The following is a 19375-nucleotide window of genomic DNA, read 5'->3' as shown; positions in this document are numbered from 1 at the left end:
AGTGTTCTTCAAGATAGTTTACGGCCCTGTCTTTTGAGAAAGGGTTTTTTTTCAGTACTGACCTTCTTCGAAACATCTCAGCAAAGATACAGCCTGTGCTCCACAAGTCAACAGGAGTGGCGTACGTTGCCTGCAATAGTACCTCCGGGGCACGGTACCACAGGGTCACCACCTGTTAGGGTCATACACATCAGGTTGCAATCAAGGGTAAAGAAACATCAAACTTACAGTACCATTTAGAATTCTCAATGCAATCTTTTCCCACTATTTCCAAACCCTCTCCTCAAAAGACTGGAGTTGGGGGTTATTGAATTGGAGTTTAAGACTGTGATTGATAAGATTTTTATTCACCTCGGGATAGCAATCAGAGCGGGAACAATGATCAACATGGTAAGGAGGCCTCATACAGCAACCTAACTGCCACCAAGACCAGCTTGCTCAGCCTGGAAGTAGGAATTGAACTGGTGACTTTCCTGGTCTATATGCCTCAGTGCCCATTCACCTCTTCCAGCATCAAAGCTGCCCCTCCATGAGGCTGTACAACAACAGCCTTCAACTACAACCTTGTGCTTACCACTGGAGTGAGGGCCATCTGGCAGCTGTAGATACGAGCCAGGCCAAAGTCAGCCAGCTTCACCTGCCCCCGGCTGGTCACCAGGATGTTTTCTGGCTTGAGGTCCCGGTGCACCACACTGTGGGAATGAAGGAACGCCAGGCCTTTCAGCAACTGGTTCATCAGGTCCTGTCCAGAAAACGAGAACGACAATTCTATTAGGAGAAATTGTATGCAAGGACCACACACACACACACACCCCCCTCTCCCCCCAAAAACCAGGTTATCAAATACTCTGCCGACTTGACTTATTAATGGGTGTTTTAGCACTGCTGTGGTGAACACAAACCTATACTTGGTTGCCACACATTGGATGGTTTGGGATTTTCACAGAAAGTCCAGGGTGATTAGAAATACAACACAAGAGCCTCTCTTCCAAGTCACCCATGTACAAGAACTCGGTGTGCTCAACCTTGTGTACAATCATGATTTATGCTGCTCATTTCTCTTTCCCCCTACCCCACACACACACACACCCCCAGAGCTTGAGGGACAGAGCACAGGGTTCACACCTAAAAGGCCTCAACTTGCATTTTATACAGTGCCCTTAACACAATAAAACCAAGGCGCTTCACAGGAGTGATTACCAAATAGATAAAAGCAAAATACTGCAGGTGCTGAAAATCTAAAATAAAAGACAGAAAACGTTGGAAAACCTCAGCGGGTCTGACAGCATGTGTGGAGAAAGAAACAGTTGTCAGACCTGCTGAGGTTTTCCAGCATTTTCTGCGATTATCAAATAGTATTTGACATCTAGCCACATAAGATGATATTAAAAGGAAAATGACTAAAAGCTAGGTCAAAGCAGCAAGTTTTAAAAAGTATCTTAGGAGGAGGAGAGGTAGGGGCAGAGTTTTAGGGAGACAATTCCAGAGCTTGGGGCCCAGGCAGTTGACGGCTGCCATCAACAGTAGAGCGATGAAAATCAATGAATGCACAAGAGGCCAGAATTGGAGGAGTGCCGAGATCTCAAGAGTGATGTGGGAGCTGGAGGAGATTAAAGATAGAGAGAAGGTTAGACCATGGATTTCAACACAAGGATGAGAATTTTGAAACCCAGGCATTGCTGGACTGGGAACGAGTGTAGGTAGCCTGTCTTTACTTGCCACAGATGCCGACTGACCTCAGTTTGTACTTCACACTTACGTGTAAAGTCAATTCCACGTCAAGCCAAATTGCCTACAGTCAAGTTTCAGCAGTGACATCAAAATGCACTCTGAACTCACGACAATAATTCAGTGGCACACATATTTTTTGTCAAGGCCCTCATTCCCATCTATGACTCAGTGGGAATCACTCGCAGGCTCACCCATCACCCCCTCTTTTTCAGTCCATAGCAGAAGGTCGGTCAGAAAAGCAGCAGGTCTGCCTCGAAACGTTGGACTGCTCTTTACCTTTACAGTCTCTGCTGGTAGACCAGGCGATGGAGCCTTCTCCAGATAGGTTTTCAGGTCCTGGTCAACATGCTCAAATACCAGAGTGACTTTGGTTTCTCGGTCTGCCCTCACTGTCGCGCACACATCGAACAATCTGTAGCAACATGGAAAGACAGACAATCATAGCAGGACCACAGAATGGGATTGAACAAGGACAATCCCTCAAAGCTCAAAAACCATCCTAAGACCAAGAACAAATCAAAAACCAATCCCAAAGAACCTTTTATTACCCCACATGGCGTCACCAGATCACAACTTCCTCCCTCCACCCTTTTCCAAGCCTCCTAAATTTCACTCTCACGATACTTCCTGCAGGTCCCCAGATGGCTCCACTGGGAAGTGCACTGTCCAGTCTGGAAACGACCCCTTAACGATCAGTCAATCCCAGTCTGTGTTGACTGCAATGAGGACAAATGGTAAAATGGCATCTTTGCCCCAGCTTATCTAGACGCAACTGAATTTACTTGCCTTTCTTCAGAGTTAACCACCCATATTCATTGCCTGGCAGAGAAGTCCACGGGCAGTGCCATCATCAGCTTTATATAAAAAACTTAAACTCTTGGGACACGAGTGTCACTGGCTAGGCCAGCATTTATCACCGATCCCCAATTGCCCTTAAGGTGGTAGTGAGCTGCCTTCCTGAACTGCTGCAGTCCATGTGGTGTACAGTGCTGGCTGGCTGGAGCCAAAAGAAAAAAGGTGGGGGGGGCCGTTTGTGGAGTGCTGACCCAGTTACCAAGATTACAACAAGCTATGAACATTCCTTATTTTTGCGCAAAATAGATACAAAACATCTGGCTGAGAGTGAGCTGCCTGGCTGGTTGTGGGCAGCGAGAGATGAAGCAAAAGAACAACCTCAATGGCGTTCCAAAAAGCCAATGGCTCAACTGCACACAACACACACATCATAGGCAGTGTAAACCTGGGGCAAGGGAAAAGGGCAGACACCATGACAATTCCCTCAGAATTCAGGCCACCACTGGCCCAAACTGCATGTGTATACTATACAAGAATTTGTGCAATTAGCTGATATTCTGTGCCACTGCTTAGCAGCAACCTCGGTCTGGAGCACTCAAGATAACATGTTTTAGCCCACTCAGAAGAGGCCCCTCTATGACACCAATTGTGACATTGCTTTCCATTTCTCACATCAGCAATCCTGTGGGTCTTCAGTGTATTGTTGCCAAGTCATCAGGGAACTTTGCTCCCTTGTGATAAAACCTAGTGACAATTCAAAAGGTACTTCATTGGCTGTAGAATTGCCAAGGAGGTCCTGAGGTGGTGAAAGCCATTGTATAAATGGGAGTGGTTCTTCACTTAAACCAATATCTCAGCACTTCATGGAGGGAAAACGTTGGTTTGAGAATACTGGAGAATGGAGTGTTTTCTGGTCTTGGAGATGGAAGTGCCCTTTTGGGAACCATCGTGTCGACAGTGGGTTTGCTGTCGTCAGAGCCAAGCAGTCTATTAGTTTACTTCAGGGAAGGTAAATTGGTAGCTAGCACAAAGTATAACCTATGTATCAAGTGAGATTGTCAGCCAGAAAATTGTGGGTTATTTTCTTTCAAGCTGATGTATGCTTCCTTTAGACTTGCAAAAGCTTTACAGGCCTTTGTCAGGCATACTGTTAGGACAAGATAGTGGGGCCAGGAAGTCCTAGCCACAGATTTCTTCTGCATCATAAAATGCTTCTGCAAACAGCGGTTGGGATTTGGTGCACCACCTCTTTTTAAAAAAAATTCACCTGAATTGACAAAAACAGTGAGGAAGATTGGAAGAGGCCCACAGTACAGCACTGCCCCTCAATCCAACTCATACTCTGGGCCATGGACAACAGGACAGCACTGTCCCCAAGTTGGTAACCTCCAAGAGGCCAGAAGGCTAAGGTGGGGACTGGTGGTACAGGACTTTTACAGCCAATCTGAGACACTGTCAGAGCACAACAGAGGAAGGTAAATATAACCCACTATTTCCCTGGACTGCAAACGGGGAGTGTTTGATGCCAATGCTGCACAATTGAATGGGAAATCTTTCCACTCTCTAAACTGGCATCATTCATGGTAGCTCCTACAACACTGAAGAAGCTGGACACAGTCCAGGACAAAGCAGTCCACCTGACTGGCACCCCAAACATTCACTCCCTCCACCACTGACACAGTGACAGCAGTGTACACCATCTACAAGATGCACTGCAGGAACTCACCAAGGCTCCTTATGCAGCACCTTCCAAACCCATGATTACTACCACCTAGAAGGACAAGGGCAGCAGACACATGGGAACACCACCATCTGCAAGTTCCCCAAGTCACTCACCATCCTGACTTGGAAATATATCTGCCGTTCCTTCACTGTCGCTGGGTCAAAATCCTGGAACTCCCTAACAGCACTGTGGGTGTACCTACACCACATGGACTGCAGCGGCTCAAGAAGGCAGCTCACCACCACCTTCCCAAGGGGCAATTAGGGATGGGCAATAAATGGTGGCCTAGCCAGCAAAGCCCACATTCCATTAATGAATAAAAAAAAAATATTTAATCAGAGTGATCAGCACTTGGAACTGACTCCTAAATACAGCAATGCAGGTGAAAGCCCTGACATTACCAAAAAAAATTCTCTTCAGTCCCACACCAGTATCCCAGCTGCAGAGGAGCGAGCCCACTCATTGATGCATCATGTCTTCTGGTCAGCTAGCACCCCACAATCAGCACCCTCCCCGCTGTTGGCTACAGAATGCAGAGCTCCAGTTTGGTTTAAAGATTTCTTCACTTACCACACATGAAGCAGAATGGTTTATGCCACTTTTATGCAGTGCCAGTGTATGCTGGTACCAGCATGCCAGCCTCATGCAGCAGGGACATCAAATACATGCTGACCAGATTGTCCTGGAGCACCAGCCTTATCGATAAATTAGGTGTTACCAGGGGATGCACAATGCCCGAGCCTCAGGATCCAACAGCAGCACAATATAAAAGGCATATAGCACCTTTCACCACCTCAAGATATCTCGTTGTGCGGCCCAAGAAATCGGGGAGAACTCCCCTGCTCTCCTTTGAAATAGCAGCTGGAGGATCTTTTATGTCCACCTGAGGGGTGGACAGGGCCTCGTCTGTTTAGCGTCTCATCGGAAAGACAGTGCAATGCTCCCTCAGAACTGCACTGGGAGCATCAGCCTCGATTTTTGTGCCCGAAGTCTCTTGGAATGGGACTTGAACCCGCAACCTTCTGACTTAGAGGCAAGTGCGCTACCCACTTGAGAGGAAGTGCTGAAAATGTGAAACCTACCCACAGTGGAGTGTGTCAGTCAGATGGACACAGCACACCCCCACCCCCCCACCACCCACCCATGTGCACAGCACCACTGCCCTCTCCCTCCCTGTCTTCCCTCACCACGATCCAAAGGCACAGCAAGGCAGCCTTCATCAGTCCCACTGAAAAGACTGAACCCAGGCTCCTAGTCCAAAGCACCCTCACCTCACAATGTTGGGATGGTCAAAGTGCTCCAGCCGCTTCAGGAGAGCCACTTCCCTCACGGTTGATGGCGGCACACCATCTTCGTCCCTCTGGACTCGCACATTTTTCAAAGCAACAAATTTCCCACTCCGCGAGTCTCGTGCCTTGTAGACGGTGCCGTAGGCCCCTCCTCCAATTTCTGCCACAGGCTCATACGGAGTGACAGAACTCTGCTCCATTGTCCCAACGCCCACAGGCCTTTTCCCTCCCCACTATCACCTGGAAGAAATGAAAAAGAACAATTTTAAAACAGGCTTTTGTTCTTCACAGTCATCCTCCAGCATGATGCTCAAACATCTATGATTCAGATGTGAATCTTGTCAACAAGTATAAAAGCTATCTAACCAGATAAGGCCTCATGGCTTCAATAGTACTTCCCAAACCCACAATCCCCACTACCTAGAAGGACAAGGCAGCAGGCACAAGGGAACGCTACCATCTGCAACTTCTCCTCCAAGCCTCACACCACACCAGCATTTCCTTCATCACTGCTGGGTCAAAATCATGGAACTCCTTCTCTAACAGCACTGTGGGAGCACCTTCACCACACAGATCACTGCAATTCAGGACAGTAGCTCACAAGCACCTTCTCAAGTGTGAATTAGGAATATGTAAAATGCCAGACTTGCCAGCAATGCCCATATCCCATGAATGGACAATTAGAGTGCCTTCACCTCAACTGTGCTGGGACCAGTGTTCTGGTGAGTCATATGACTAAGACAGTAGAGGGGTTTAAAACTAAATAATGGGGGTGGGGGGAAGATGTGATAAATTACTAGACAGGTGGTAAGACAGCAGGATAACAATAAGGGAAATGGTTGTCAGTGTGGCAGGAAGGGACAGCATACAAACATAAGATTGCCAACAGTTAAGGCTAGATATTGCAAAAATAAGACAGGATTAAAGGCACTCCATCTGAAAGCACACAGCATTCACAACAAAGTAGATGAATTGACGGCACAAATAGAAAGTAAACAGATATGGACGTGGCTGCAGGGTGACTAAGGTTGGGAACTGAAAGTTCAAGGGTTTTGGCATTTAGGAAGGATAGGCAAAAAAGGTGGGGACACAATAAAGGATGGAATCAGTACATTAATGAGCGAGGATCTTAGATCAGAAGATCAAGATGTAGAATCAGTTTGGGTGGAGTTAAGAAACAGCAAGAGATAGCAAACTTCAGGTTGTTCATAGGCTACCAAATAGTAGTGGTCATGTAGGACACAGTATAAAAATCAGGAAATTAGAGGTACGAGCAACAAGGGTAACACGTGGAGGACCTCAAAATACACAGGCTGCATAAACCCAATTAGCACTAATGTTGGAGGACAAATTCCTGGAGCGTGTATGTGATGGTTTTCTAAAACAGTATGTCAAGGAACCAACTAGAAAATGGGTTATTTTAAACCCAATATTGTGCAATAAGAAAGGGCTAATTAATAATCTCATTGTAAAGGAGTCTTTAGGGAAGAGTAACCATAATATAATCACTTTCAAACTTCACGTAAAATTATGTAGTTCAATCCGAAACCAGGGTCTTTAATCTAAAGAAAAAAGAAACTACAGAGATACAAGGGGCAAGGTTGGGGAACTCTATTAAAAAAGGAGTGACAGTAGGCAGGCAATGACTAGCATTCAAAGAATTAATACACGGTTTGCATTATGTTCCTTTAAGGTACAAAAAACCAGTAGGATGTGATCCAACCATGGCTAACAAGAGAAGTTAAAGATTCTATCAGATCAAAGGAAAAGGCATATAAAAGTTGCCAAAAAAAGTAGCAAGTCTGAAGATTGCTAATTTTAAAATGCTCCTAAAGGAGAACCAAGAAATTGCTATAAAGAAAGTGAAAATAGGATATGAAATTAAACTAGCAAGGAACATAAAAAGACTGTAAAAAGTTTCTATAGGTACGTAAAAAAGGTTAGTAAAAGACAAATGTGGGCCCAACACAGGCAGAGACAGGAGGACTTGTAATGGGGAAAATAAGGAAATGGCAGAGAAGCTTAAATATTGTGTGTCTGTCTTCACAGAAGAAGATACAAAAAAAACCCTAGAAATTTGGGGAGCCCAAGGCCTGAAAGTTGATAAATCCTCTGGACCTAATGATCTACATCCCAGAGAGTGTTGAAAGAGGTGGCAGATGCACTGGTGATCATCTTTCAGAATTCTAGAGTCTGGAAAGGTGCCTGAGATTGGAAGGTGGCAAATCTAACCACACTGTTTAAGAAAGGAGGGAGCGAGAAAACATGGAACTACTGACATGTTAGCCTGACATTAGTAGGGAAAATGCTATAATTTATTAGAGAATGTGATAACTGGGCACTTAGAAAACAATGGTGAGATTGGACAGAGTCAGCCTGGATTTATGAAAGGGAAATCATGATTTAACAAAGCTGTTGAGAGGTTTTTTTTTTGAGGATGTTACTAGCAGGGTACATAAGAGAGAACCAGTGTATGTGGTATATTTGGATTGTCAGTGAGCACATAGGATTTGGGGTAATACACTGGATTGAGAATTGGTTAACAGACAAAACAGTAGGGAATAACGGATCATTCTCAGGTTGAAAGGCAGTGACTAGTGGGGGTACCACAAGGATCAGTGCTTGGGCTCCAGTTATTTACACAATCTATAATGAATGATTTGGATTTTTATTCATTCATGCAATGTGGGTATTGCTGGCTAAGCCAGCATTAATTGCCCTCGAGGTGGTGGCTGTGAGCTGCCTTCTTGAACCGCTGCAGTCCATGTGGTGTAGGTACACCCACTGTGCTGTTAGGGAGTTCCAGGATTTTGACCCATCCCATGACCCAGGAACGGTCCTACAAGTCAGGATGGCGAGTGGCTTGGAGGGGAACTTCCAGATGGCGGTGTTCCCATGTGTCACCTGCCCTTGTCTTTCTAGATGGTATGGGTTTGGAAGGTGTGAAGGAGCCTTGACAAGTTCCTGCAGTGGCTCTTGTACATGGTACACACTGCTGCCACTGTGCATCAGTGGTGGAGTGAAATGTTTGTGGAAGGGATGCCAATCAAGCGGGGCTGCTTTGTCCTGGATGGTGTCAAGCTTCGAGTGTTGTTGGAGCTGCACTCATCCAGGCAAGTGGGGAGTACTTCATCACACCTGACTTGTGCCTTGTAGATGGAGGACAGAGTTTGGGGAGTCAGGAGGCTAGTTATTCGCCACCAGATTCCTAACCTCTGACCTGCTCTTGGCTCTTGTAGCCAGTGTTTATATGGCTAGTCTAGTTGATTTTCTGGTCAACGATAACCTCCAGGATGATAGTGGGGGATTCAGCAATGGTAATGCCATTGAATGTCAAAGGGAGTTGATTAGATTCTCTCTTCTTGGAGATGGTCATCGCCTGATACTTCTGTGGCACAATGTTACTTGCCACTCGTTAGCCCAAAAAGGATATCGTCTAGGTCTTGCTGTATTTGGACATGGACTGCTTCAGTATCTGATGAGCCACACATGGTGCACAATCAGCAAACATGCCCACTTCTGACCTTATGATGGAAGGAAGGTCATTGATGAAGCAACTGAAGATGGTTGGGCCTCAGGCATTACCCTGAGGAACTCCCACAGTGATGTCCTGGAATGGAGATGACTGACCTCCAACAACTACCATCTCAGCCCTGTCGACCCTGCAAAGTTAGTAAGGAGGACATCTGGGAACGAGTGCCAAAATTGGGAGAGCTGTCTCAGGCTAGTCAAGCAACAGCCTGACAGTTATCCTCACAGAATCATACCTTACATATAATGTCCCAGACTCCACCATCACCACCCCTGGGTATATCCTGTCCCACCAGCAGGACAGATCCAGCAGAGGTGGCAGCACAGTGGTATACAGTCGGGTGGGAGTTGCCCTGGGGAGTTCTCAACATCGACTCCGGACCCCATGAAATCTCATGGCATCAGGTCAAACGTGGGCAAGGAAACCTCCTGCTGATTACCACGTACCACCCTCCCTCAGCTGATGAATCAGTACTCCTCCATGTTGAACACCACTTGGAGGAAGCACTGAGGGTGGTAAGGGCGCGGAATGTACTCTGGGTGGGGGACTTCAATGTCCATCAGCAAGAGTGGCTTAGTAGCACCACTACTGACCAAGCTGGCCGAGTCCTAAATGACACAGCTGCTAGGTTCGGTGTGTGACAGGTGATGAGGGAACCAACAAGAAGGGAAAAACATACTTGACCTCATCTTCACCAACCTGCCTGCCACAGATGCATCTGTCCACCTCAGTATCAGTAGGAGTGACCACCACACAGTTATTGTGGAGGCGGAAGTCCTGCCTTCACATTGAGGATACCCTCCATCGTGTTGTGTGGCACTACCACTGTGCTAAATGGGATAGATTTCAAACAGATCTAGCTACTCAAGACTGGGCATCCATGAGGCGCTGTGGGCCATCAGCAGCAGCAGAATTGTACTCGAACACAATCTGTAACCTCATGGCCAGGCATATCCTTCACTCTACCATTGCCATCAAGCCAGGAGATCAATCCTGGCTCAATGAAGTGTGCAGAAGCAGCACCAGGCATACCTAACATGAGGTGTCAACCTGGTGAAGCTATGACACAGGACTACTTGCATGCCAAGCAGCAAGTGATAGACAGAGCTAAGCAATCCCACAACCAACGTATCAGATCGAAGCTCTGCAGTCCTGCTACATCCAGTCGTGAATGGTGTTGAACAATTAAACAATTCACTGGAGGAGGCAGCTCTGCAAATATCCCCTTCCTCAAATGATGGAGCCCAGCACATCAGTGTAAAAGATGAGACTGAAGCATTTGCTACACTAGTCAGCCAGAAGTGCCGAGTGGATGATTCATCTCAGCCTCCTCTGGAGGTGCCCAGCATCATAGATGCCAGTCTTCAGCCAATTCAATTCACTCCATGTGATATCAAGAGACAGCTGAAGGCACTGGATACTGCAAAGGCTATGGGCCCTGACAATATTTCAGCAATAGTACTGAAGACTTGTGCTCCAGAACTTGCTGCACCCCTAGCCAAGCTGTTCCAGTACAGCTACCCAGCTATGTGGAAAATTGCCCAGGTATGTCCGGTCTACAAAGTAGGAAAAATCTAACCCAGCCAATTACCACCCCCATCAGTCTCCTTTCCATCATCAGTAAAGTAATAGAAGGGGTCATCAACAGTGCTACCAAGCGGCACTTGTTTAGCAATAACCTGCTCACTGATGCCCAGTTTGGGTTCTAGTAGGGTCGCCCAGCTCCTGACCTCGTTACAGCCTTAGTTTTTTTTTTCTATTCATTCACAGGATGTGGGCTTCGCTGGGCTGGGCCAGCATTTATTGGCCATCCCTAGCTGCCCTTGAGAAGGCGGTGGTGAGCTGCCTTCTTGAACCGCTGCAGTCCATGTGGTGTAGGTACACCCACAGTACCATTTCATGGTCATCATTGGGCTAGATTTTTATTGATGGAATTCAAATTCCACCATCTGCCGTGGTGGGATTTGAACATGGGTCCCCAGAGCATTACCCTGGGTCTCTGGATTACTAGTCCAGTGACAATACCACCACACCACCGCCTCCCCTATGTGGGGACCAAATGTAATATTTCAAAATTTGCTGTTGAAACGGAATTGGCGGGAATGAGTGTTGAGGAGGATGGAAAGAAGCTTCAAGGAGATTTAGACAGATTAAGTGAGTGGGCAAGAACATGGCAGATAGAATATAATGTGGAAAAATATGAAGTTATCCACTTTGGTGGGAAAAGCAGAAATGCAGAGTATTTTTTAAATGGGGAAGAGATTGGGAAGTGTTGATGTCCAAAGGGACCCGGGTGTCTTTGTTCATAAGTCACTGAAAAGCCAACATGCAGGTGCAGCGAGCAATTAGGAAGGCAAATGATATGATGGCCTTTATTGCAAGGGGATGTGAGTACAGGAGTAAGGAAGTTTTGCTGCAGTTGCACAAGTGTCCTGGTGAGACCACATCTGGAGTATTGTGTGCAGTGGTCTAGAACCGGGGGACAGTCGCAGAATAAGAAGTAGTGCGTCATTTAGGACTGAAATGAGGAATTTCTTCAGTCGGAGGGCAGTAAATCTTTGGAATTCTCTACCCCAGAGGGTTGTGGAGGCTCAGCCATTGAGTATGTTCAAAGCAGAGGTGGACAGACTTCTAGATATCAAGGGATACGGGGATAGTGCAGAAAGATGGTGTTGAGGTGGGTGATCAGCCATGACCTAGTTGAAAGGGGGAGCAGGCTCGAGGGACCGAATGGCCTGCTCCCATGTTCCTACTCAGCACACATTGGGAAGAAAATCTGGGGTGCCGCTCACGTCCTCACTGGGTGGATCCAGGCAGGAAAGGAAAGCTCAGATACATCTCGTGCAACGAACGAGTGCTAGGCACTCTCTTCGACTAAAGACAAACAGACATTTAGAAAGCATATTTCAGAACCTCCCAAAGTGCTTTGCAGCCAATAAAGTACTTTTTGGATTGCAGCCAGTATCTAGGTAAATGTAGCAGCTAACTTTTGCACAAGGCTCCATAAATAGAAACACAAAGACCAGATAGTGTGTGTCTTTTTGGGGCTGCTGTTCATTTAACGTTGACCAGAATACACTCCTTCTCAAGTGTGTCGGTGGCTTTCTACATGGTGGATCCTGATCAGAATAAGGATGCTGGCTGTTTGTTTGTGAGAGCTAAGTTACTGGGAGGAGGCCACTGTTGTACACTTTGTGCACTGGTTGGTTACAGAATAGTACTGGTAGAGGCTTACAAATACCAGGATGTGTATTGGTGCACAAACTGGGGGGGTTAATTCAAATTGAATATTGGTTAGCTGAACAACTGATCTTTCAGGTGAGATATTAAACCCTTCTACTGAGTGCACTAACTGGCCAACACAATTCATTGGGATTCAACACGAGTCACACATTGGGCCAGAACACCAACAGCCTCCAGCACCCAAGCAGTGACCTCTCATACCAAGTTCCTGATCTCAGCTGTGCTGTTGTGGGGAGGAGCTGAGAGAAGCTGGAGGTAGAGTCAACCCCATCACACTAACTAGTGGGCTCCATTCGGAGTCTCTTCACCTTACCGCAATTGGGTACTTGGGCACCAGAGATGTGGAAGGGGGTCGACTGGAAGAGACTAAGTAACGTTTAAAGGAGGAACTCCACTGACAACACTCTGGCTTCACAAATACAGCCAGACCAGAAGATCCTCAGTCAATATGGAATTAGCAGATTCCAGGAAGCAAGAGCACTGCAATTGCCCTTAGCGTTTGAGTCTTTAGAAATAATTCACTCCCAGGATGTGGACATCGCTAGCAAGGCTGGCGTTTATTGCCCATCCATAGTTCCTCTCGAGAAAGTAATTGCACAAAATGAGCGGTATGTCAGGCCACTTCAGCGGGCAATTAAAGAGATCAGTTGGTGTAGGACTAGAGTCACATATAGGCCAGACTATCTCCTTCCCTAAAAGGACATTTGGTTCACTACAAAAACCCAACCGCTTTGTGGTCACCTTTACTGAAACCAGCTGCTAATTTCCAATTTTTTCTTCTTTTAAAGACACCGATTGAGAATTTAAATTCAACTTAATCAAATTGTCATGGTGGGATCAGAACCCACATTCTGAATTATTAGACCAGCAAGTAACAAAAGCACAGCAATACAGTGTTTGGAACAAGACAGAAGTGGGGAGTTTGAGAGTGTAATTTTGTTGGGGGGGGGGGGTAGTGTCATGAGGGGTGAGGAAAGGAAAAATTAACCATGGTTTCCACTCCATATTTCAATCCAGTTACCCCTTCCAGAAAAAGGCATAGACAGGATCAGACTCAACTGTGATGTCCTATACACAGTCAAATTGCCTGCCCATAAAATTACATTTATAAATCACCTTAAATATAGCAAACATATCAAGGCATTTCAGGACACCTCTTGTAGCAGAAATAACAAAAAACAAAGGCAAGTAGTTTCTGAGGTGGGGATTAATAGGCAAGCAGCTCCATTGAGTACAGCCAAGATGGCCAAAAGGTCTGTCACCAGAGGGAGGGGAGATTATAGAGGCAACAATGACAGAAATGGAGGTACTGGGATGGAAGACAAAGCTGGAGAGGAGTGCAAACTCACAAGTAAATTATCTCACTGCAGATGACTAAAAACCTGCTCCACCCTATAGCCAACAATACAGACCCAGGGAAAAATAAATAGTTGCGTAAAGAACAGACACTGTGGGCGAGGCTGCAGAATTTGGCCAGACAGTCTGGCTAGAAGCTGTAACAGCTAAAGCCCAGTTTATATTCCACCTCACCATCCCCCGACAAGGCACTCATCTCAAGAATACCACTCCATTCAGAAACAGCGCAGCGAAGGATTGCAGGCAGTAAGTGAACTATTGGAGGTGCCATCTTTCAAAAGTAAACTGAGGTCCCCCTCTGCCCTCTTAGGTGGACGTCAAAGATTTCACAGCATTGTTTCAAAGAGGAACAGGGAAGTTACCCCATGTGCCCTGGGGCCAATATTTATCCCTCAATCAATCAATCACAAAACAATTACCTGGTCATAATCAAATTGCTGTTCAAGAGATCTTGCTGTGCACAATGCTGCATTTCCTACATCACAACAGTGACTACACTTCTAAAGTACTTCATTGCCTATAAAGTGCTGTGGGACATTGAGGCTGTGAAAGGCAATATACAAATGCAAGTCTCCCTTTCATGTCAACTTCACAACACAGGCTGTGCTGATATAGTGATATTACAACTAAGCTTTTAAGTGTTGAATGGGCACAAGGAAAACGCATGAAGGTACAGAAAGTTTTACTCCACAGGTCACTTAAACAGAAGTTTGCACCATAGCCTCACAGAACTGGTCACAGCAGTTTAAAAAAAAATGAAATGCTGTTGAAAATGGCTTCAATACTCACGAGACTTTAAAATAGAATCGTACAACAATACAGCACAGAAGGAAGCTAATCAGCCCATCATCTGTGCTGGCTCTTCAAAAGAGCTATCAATTAGTCGCATTCCCTGCTCTTTCCCCACTTCCCTGCAATTTTTATCTTTTCAGGTGGTTCTTTTGTATAAAAATTATTAACCTCGTGTCCCGCAGCCAATACCATCACTATGGCAACATCTGTGTCTGTTCCGTTATTAGCTGTACATTGCCAGAGGTGACGGAAAAGCTGCATCGGCAGATTCTGCTCAATATTAAGGTTTAATTTTAAAGAAAAACAGAAATTGAATATCTTAGCAACTTTCCTAGTGATGCATGTGTTTTTATTTCTCCAAAGCTGGTATGTGTACTGTGGGCCGAATGGTAGCCAGAGCAGAGTATCAAAGCTGCAAGCAACACTCCCTACATTGTCTCAATCCTAATGTGGCATCTTCACCCTCCTGAGTCACCAGCCAAATTTAAATTCAACCTGATGTTAACAATGGGTCAAAGCCTAGTGGTTTAGTTACCCTCGGTGATTAAATGGTTTGCTTGTATATAGAGACAAAGATCCCATTTGCGGATGAGAACTTGGGGGTCATCAATATACGACAATCACTAATGATTCCAATTGGGGAATTCAGGAGAAACTACTTTACCCAGAGAGTGGTGAGAATGTGGGACTTGCTCCCACGGGTGTGGTCAAGGCGAATAGTGTTGATACATTTAAGGGGGAAGCTGCATAAACACACAAGGGAGAAAGGAACAGAAGGATATGGTGATGGGGGCGAGATGAAGTCAGGGGTGGGAAGAGGCTCGTGCATAAACATCAGCATGGACCAACTGGGCCGAATGGCCTGTGTCTGTCATAAATACTTTGTAGCCCCATTGTGGGGTCTGCGCAGGCCAGTTAACACAGGAAATCTTCAGAACCATTATCAGGATCTCATTCAGGAGATCCAGACATGCTCCTGCGACCCAGAGACTTTGGAGCAGGATGCCCACTGCCAAAGCATTTTGAGCACATCTCAAGCTGATATGCAAATGTGGGCTGGGAGAATAATACAGGATGTTATGTGGGGGGGGGTGGGGAAGAGAAAAAAAAGAGGCAGTTGGTTAGCTCAGTTGACTAGATGGCTAGAGCATGATGCAGAATGATGCCAACAGCATGGATTCAATCCCTGTGCTGGCTGTGGGGAGCACTCTCCTGAATCAAAGTTCAAGTCCCACTCCAGAGATTCAAGTCCCATAATGCAGGCTAACATACCCAAGTGCAGTACTAAGGTAATGCCATCTTTCAGCTGAGTCCCCATATGCTCTCTTTCAGGTGGTTGCAAAAGATCAAGACTATTTCAAGGAGAACCAGAAGAATTATCCCCTGGCCAATATTTAGCCCTTAAACATTGAGAACACAGATTATCTGGTCATTCTCAGATTACAAAATTGCATGATGAACGGTCATCAACCTAGAACGTCAACTCTTTCTTGCCGCACAGATGCTGTCAGACCTGCTGAGTATTTCCAAGTGATCGTAGTTTTGTTTCCTTACATTCCTCACTTCCTTGTCAGAAAGAAAAAAAAGTTTTCAACACTTACAATTCTCATGATTTAATTAGGTCAAACAGGCAACTCACAAAATGAGGTCAGCTAATTCAGAGATAAAAACAAAAAACTACTGCGGATGCTGGAAATCCAAAACAAAAACAGAATTACCTGTATTACAATTACATTGTCAATTACATGTCAGAGGACACCTCGACTACAGCTCCTCACACCCCGCTTCCTGTAAGGACTCCATCCCATTCTCTCAGTTCCTTCGCCTCCGTCGCATCTGTTCTGATGACGCTACCTTCAAAAACAGTTCCTCTGACATGTCCTCCTTCTTCCTTAACCAAGGTTTTCCACCCACGGTCATTGACAGGGCCCTCAACCGTGTCCGGCCCATCTCCCGCGCATCCGCCCTCACGCCTTCTCCTCCCTCCCAGAAACATGATAGGGTCCCCCTTGTCCTCACTTATCACCCCGCCAGCCTCCGCATTCAAAGGATCATCCTCTGCCATTTCCGCCAACTCCAGCATGATGCCACCACCAAACACATCTTCCCTTCACACCCCCTGGTGGCTTTCCGTAGGGATCGTTCCCTCCGGGACACCCTGGTCCACTCCTCCATCACCCCCTACTCCTCAACCCCCACCTATGGCACCTCCCCATGCCCACGCAGAAGATGCAACACCTGCCCCTTCACTTCCTCTCTCCTCACCGTCCAAGGGCCCAAACACTCCTTTCAAGTGAAGCAGCATTTCACTTGCATTTCCCCTAACTTAGTCTACTGCATTCGTTGCTCCCAATGCGGTCTCCTCTACATTGGAGAGACCAAACGCAAACTGGGCGACCACTTTGCCGAACACCTGCGGTCTGTCCGCAAGACCCAAACCTCCCTGTCGCTTGCCATTTTAACACTCCACCCTGCTCTCTTGCCTACATGTCTGTCCTTGGCTTGCTGCATTGTTCCAGTGAAGCCCAACGCAAACTGGAGGAACAGCACCTCATCTTCCGACTAGGCACTTTACAGCCTTCCGGGCTGAATATTGAATTCAACAACTTTAGATCTTAAACTCCCTCCCCCCATCCCCACCCCGTTTCTTCCCCCTCCCTTTTGTTTTTTTTCAATAATTTATATAGATTTTTCTTTTCCCACCTATTTCCATTATTTTTAAATCTACAACTAATACCTTGTCAGTCTTTCCACCTCACCCCCACTAGAGCTGTACCTTGAGTGTCCTGCCATCCATTCTTAATTAGCACTTTTCTTAGATAATATCACCACCTTCAACACCTCTTTGATCCTTTTGTCTGTGACATCTTTTGATTATCTGCTCCTATCACTGCTTGCTTGTCCCTACAACCACCCCACCCGCAACTTCTCTCCCCCCGCCCCCCACCTTAAACCAGCTTATATTTCACCCCTCTCCTAACTACACTCAGTTCTGTTGAAGGGCCATGTGGACTCGAAACGTCAACTCTTTTCTTCTCCACCGATGCTGCCAGACCTGCTGAGTTTTTCCAGGTAATTCTGTTTTTGTTTCAGCTAATTCATAATCAAGCTGAGAAGTTAAAATTAACACTCTTGCTCCTCCTTCACTTTGAGACACGGTTTGAATGAACTCTGCCTGATAAGCCCCAGAGAAATCTGGGGCGGGAGATTGTGGATCACACAGCTTCAAGTAACACACCAAGGTATAGTCTAAGCATCATCTGAAATATGACTGACAAAAATGAACTGCTCTTACACAAAAGATTCTTGGTTTTAAATGATTAAAATCCAACATTAGCTCAAAATACTTGTGGCAAGAAGTCCACTGATCAAAAGTCTTATCAGATTGGCACTCAAATCTTTCCATTTAGAATGACGTTAAAAGTGAAACAGGGACAGGAGGAAGAATTAATTTTATAGTTAAAGTTACAGGATGATTTGTATGGCAGTAACTGACAATTTGCCTAGCAATCTCCAACAAAATACTAGAACCTCAGACTCCAGAAACACTATGAAAGCACCACACTATCCCTTTCACCCTTCGTTTTGCACTAGGGTTACTGTACAAACCAGTTGAAGGCCAAGCTCACTTGCAAACAGGAAACATTGCCACTGATGCTCAGTCGATCACAGTCAAAGCTGTCTTTGGATACACTTGGAAGAGCCAAAGAATTCCAAAGATTTGCAACCCCCAGTGGAGAAATTTCTTATCAATCCTGGTCAACCCCTCATCCTGAGACTGTGACTAACCTCACCCTAGTTCTAGACTCTGAAGCCAAGGGGAAAACAGCCACTAAGCATTAAAAAAAAAAGACATTACTGTCTCTCTTGTTTTTACCCACCTATTTTCCATTGTCCTCCTCCCACTCACTGTGACTAAAAACAAGAAATTCCACAACACACCCCATTTCTCAACCACCACCCCACTCTGGGGCCCTTCAGAGAATGGCAATGGCAGTGATTTTAAGAACCATCAGAATACACCCCCCCCCCCCCCCACCCCTCCCCCTCAACCCACATCCTACAGCCAGCCCTTGACCTCATCATCCCACATGGTTTTTAGACTTCCAAAGTTTCTAAGGACAACAGGGCTCTCGCCAATCACATCCTAATCTCCTATATATCTCCATGCTTGCCCTAACCTCTCCCCAATCACTGTCTTCCCTTGGAAAAAAGCTACTCCCCAAACCTCTCACTCCAACTTCAGGCCTTCAATTGACAGGGCAACAACAGCTCTGTTGATTTCAATAATGGCCTAGCCTCCTTTGACACTTTCATGGCCACCTGATCATGGAAAATCCTCCCCCACCCCCCTGCTCCTGGGCCAACAGCCTCTTTCCATCCCCCCCAATTGCTTCAAATTCACTCCACACAATTTTAGCCCTTTTACCTTAAGGTCCATCACTCCCTTGCCCAGTCCTCGGACTCTGACCGACCACTTGCTTCCCACTCCAGTGGTTGCTTTTGTCCCAGCCTCTTGGAGCCCCATCCCTGACCACATCTCCTTAAGACCCTCCTCTGAACGAGCTTCTACCCCACTCCCCGATCCAGTACACCCTTTCTTCAGACACTCATTGTGCAAGAGCGCTACAGAAATGCAAGTGAGCAAACGGTCAAAACCCTCCCCCCCCCCTCCATCACAGTGAACTTTAAAATACAAATAGTTGTTTCTGGTTAAAAGCTTAAAAATCAACACAACTTTCAAAAAGCGACTCATGTTTGAGAGCAGTGGCAGGTCCGAAGGGAGGTTACTAATGGAAAAAATATCGAACAGTCAGCACATGCATTGCTGCCATCTTGACCATTGCTGAGGCACAATTCTCCCCAACAAAACCCTGAGCTGTTTCAGCCCCAGCTCGCGTGGAAAAGACTTTC

At 46.1% G+C, this 19375-nt stretch overlaps 1 protein-coding gene across 5 annotated transcripts in view; it reads right to left on the bottom strand.

Annotated features, from left to right (window-relative positions):
- Positions 1-19375, bottom strand: part of cdk4 (cyclin dependent kinase 4) — a 162513-nt gene that overhangs the window by 13000 nt on the left and 130138 nt on the right. For all 5 annotated transcript variants that reach the window (XM_078534472.1, XM_078534471.1, XM_078534470.1 and 2 more), the window contains exons 2-5: positions 5521-5778; positions 2008-2143; positions 575-742; positions 63-172 (exon numbers count right to left, since the gene is read on the bottom strand). In XM_078534472.1, coding sequence (XP_078390598.1) covers positions 63-172; positions 575-742; positions 2008-2143; positions 5521-5738 — 632 coding nt within the window. In that variant the 5' untranslated portion in view covers positions 5739-5778. The remainder of the gene's footprint in view (positions 1-62; positions 173-574; positions 743-2007; positions 2144-5520; positions 5779-19375) is intronic.

Source organism: Cetorhinus maximus, chromosome X, assembly GCF_964194155.1.
Source record: "Cetorhinus maximus chromosome X, sCetMax3.hap1.1, whole genome shotgun sequence".
NCBI classification, from domain to species: Eukaryota; Metazoa; Chordata; class Chondrichthyes; order Lamniformes; family Cetorhinidae; genus Cetorhinus; species Cetorhinus maximus.
Note: the sequence above shows the minus strand (reverse complement) of the source record. Positions and strands in the feature narration are given on the sequence as shown.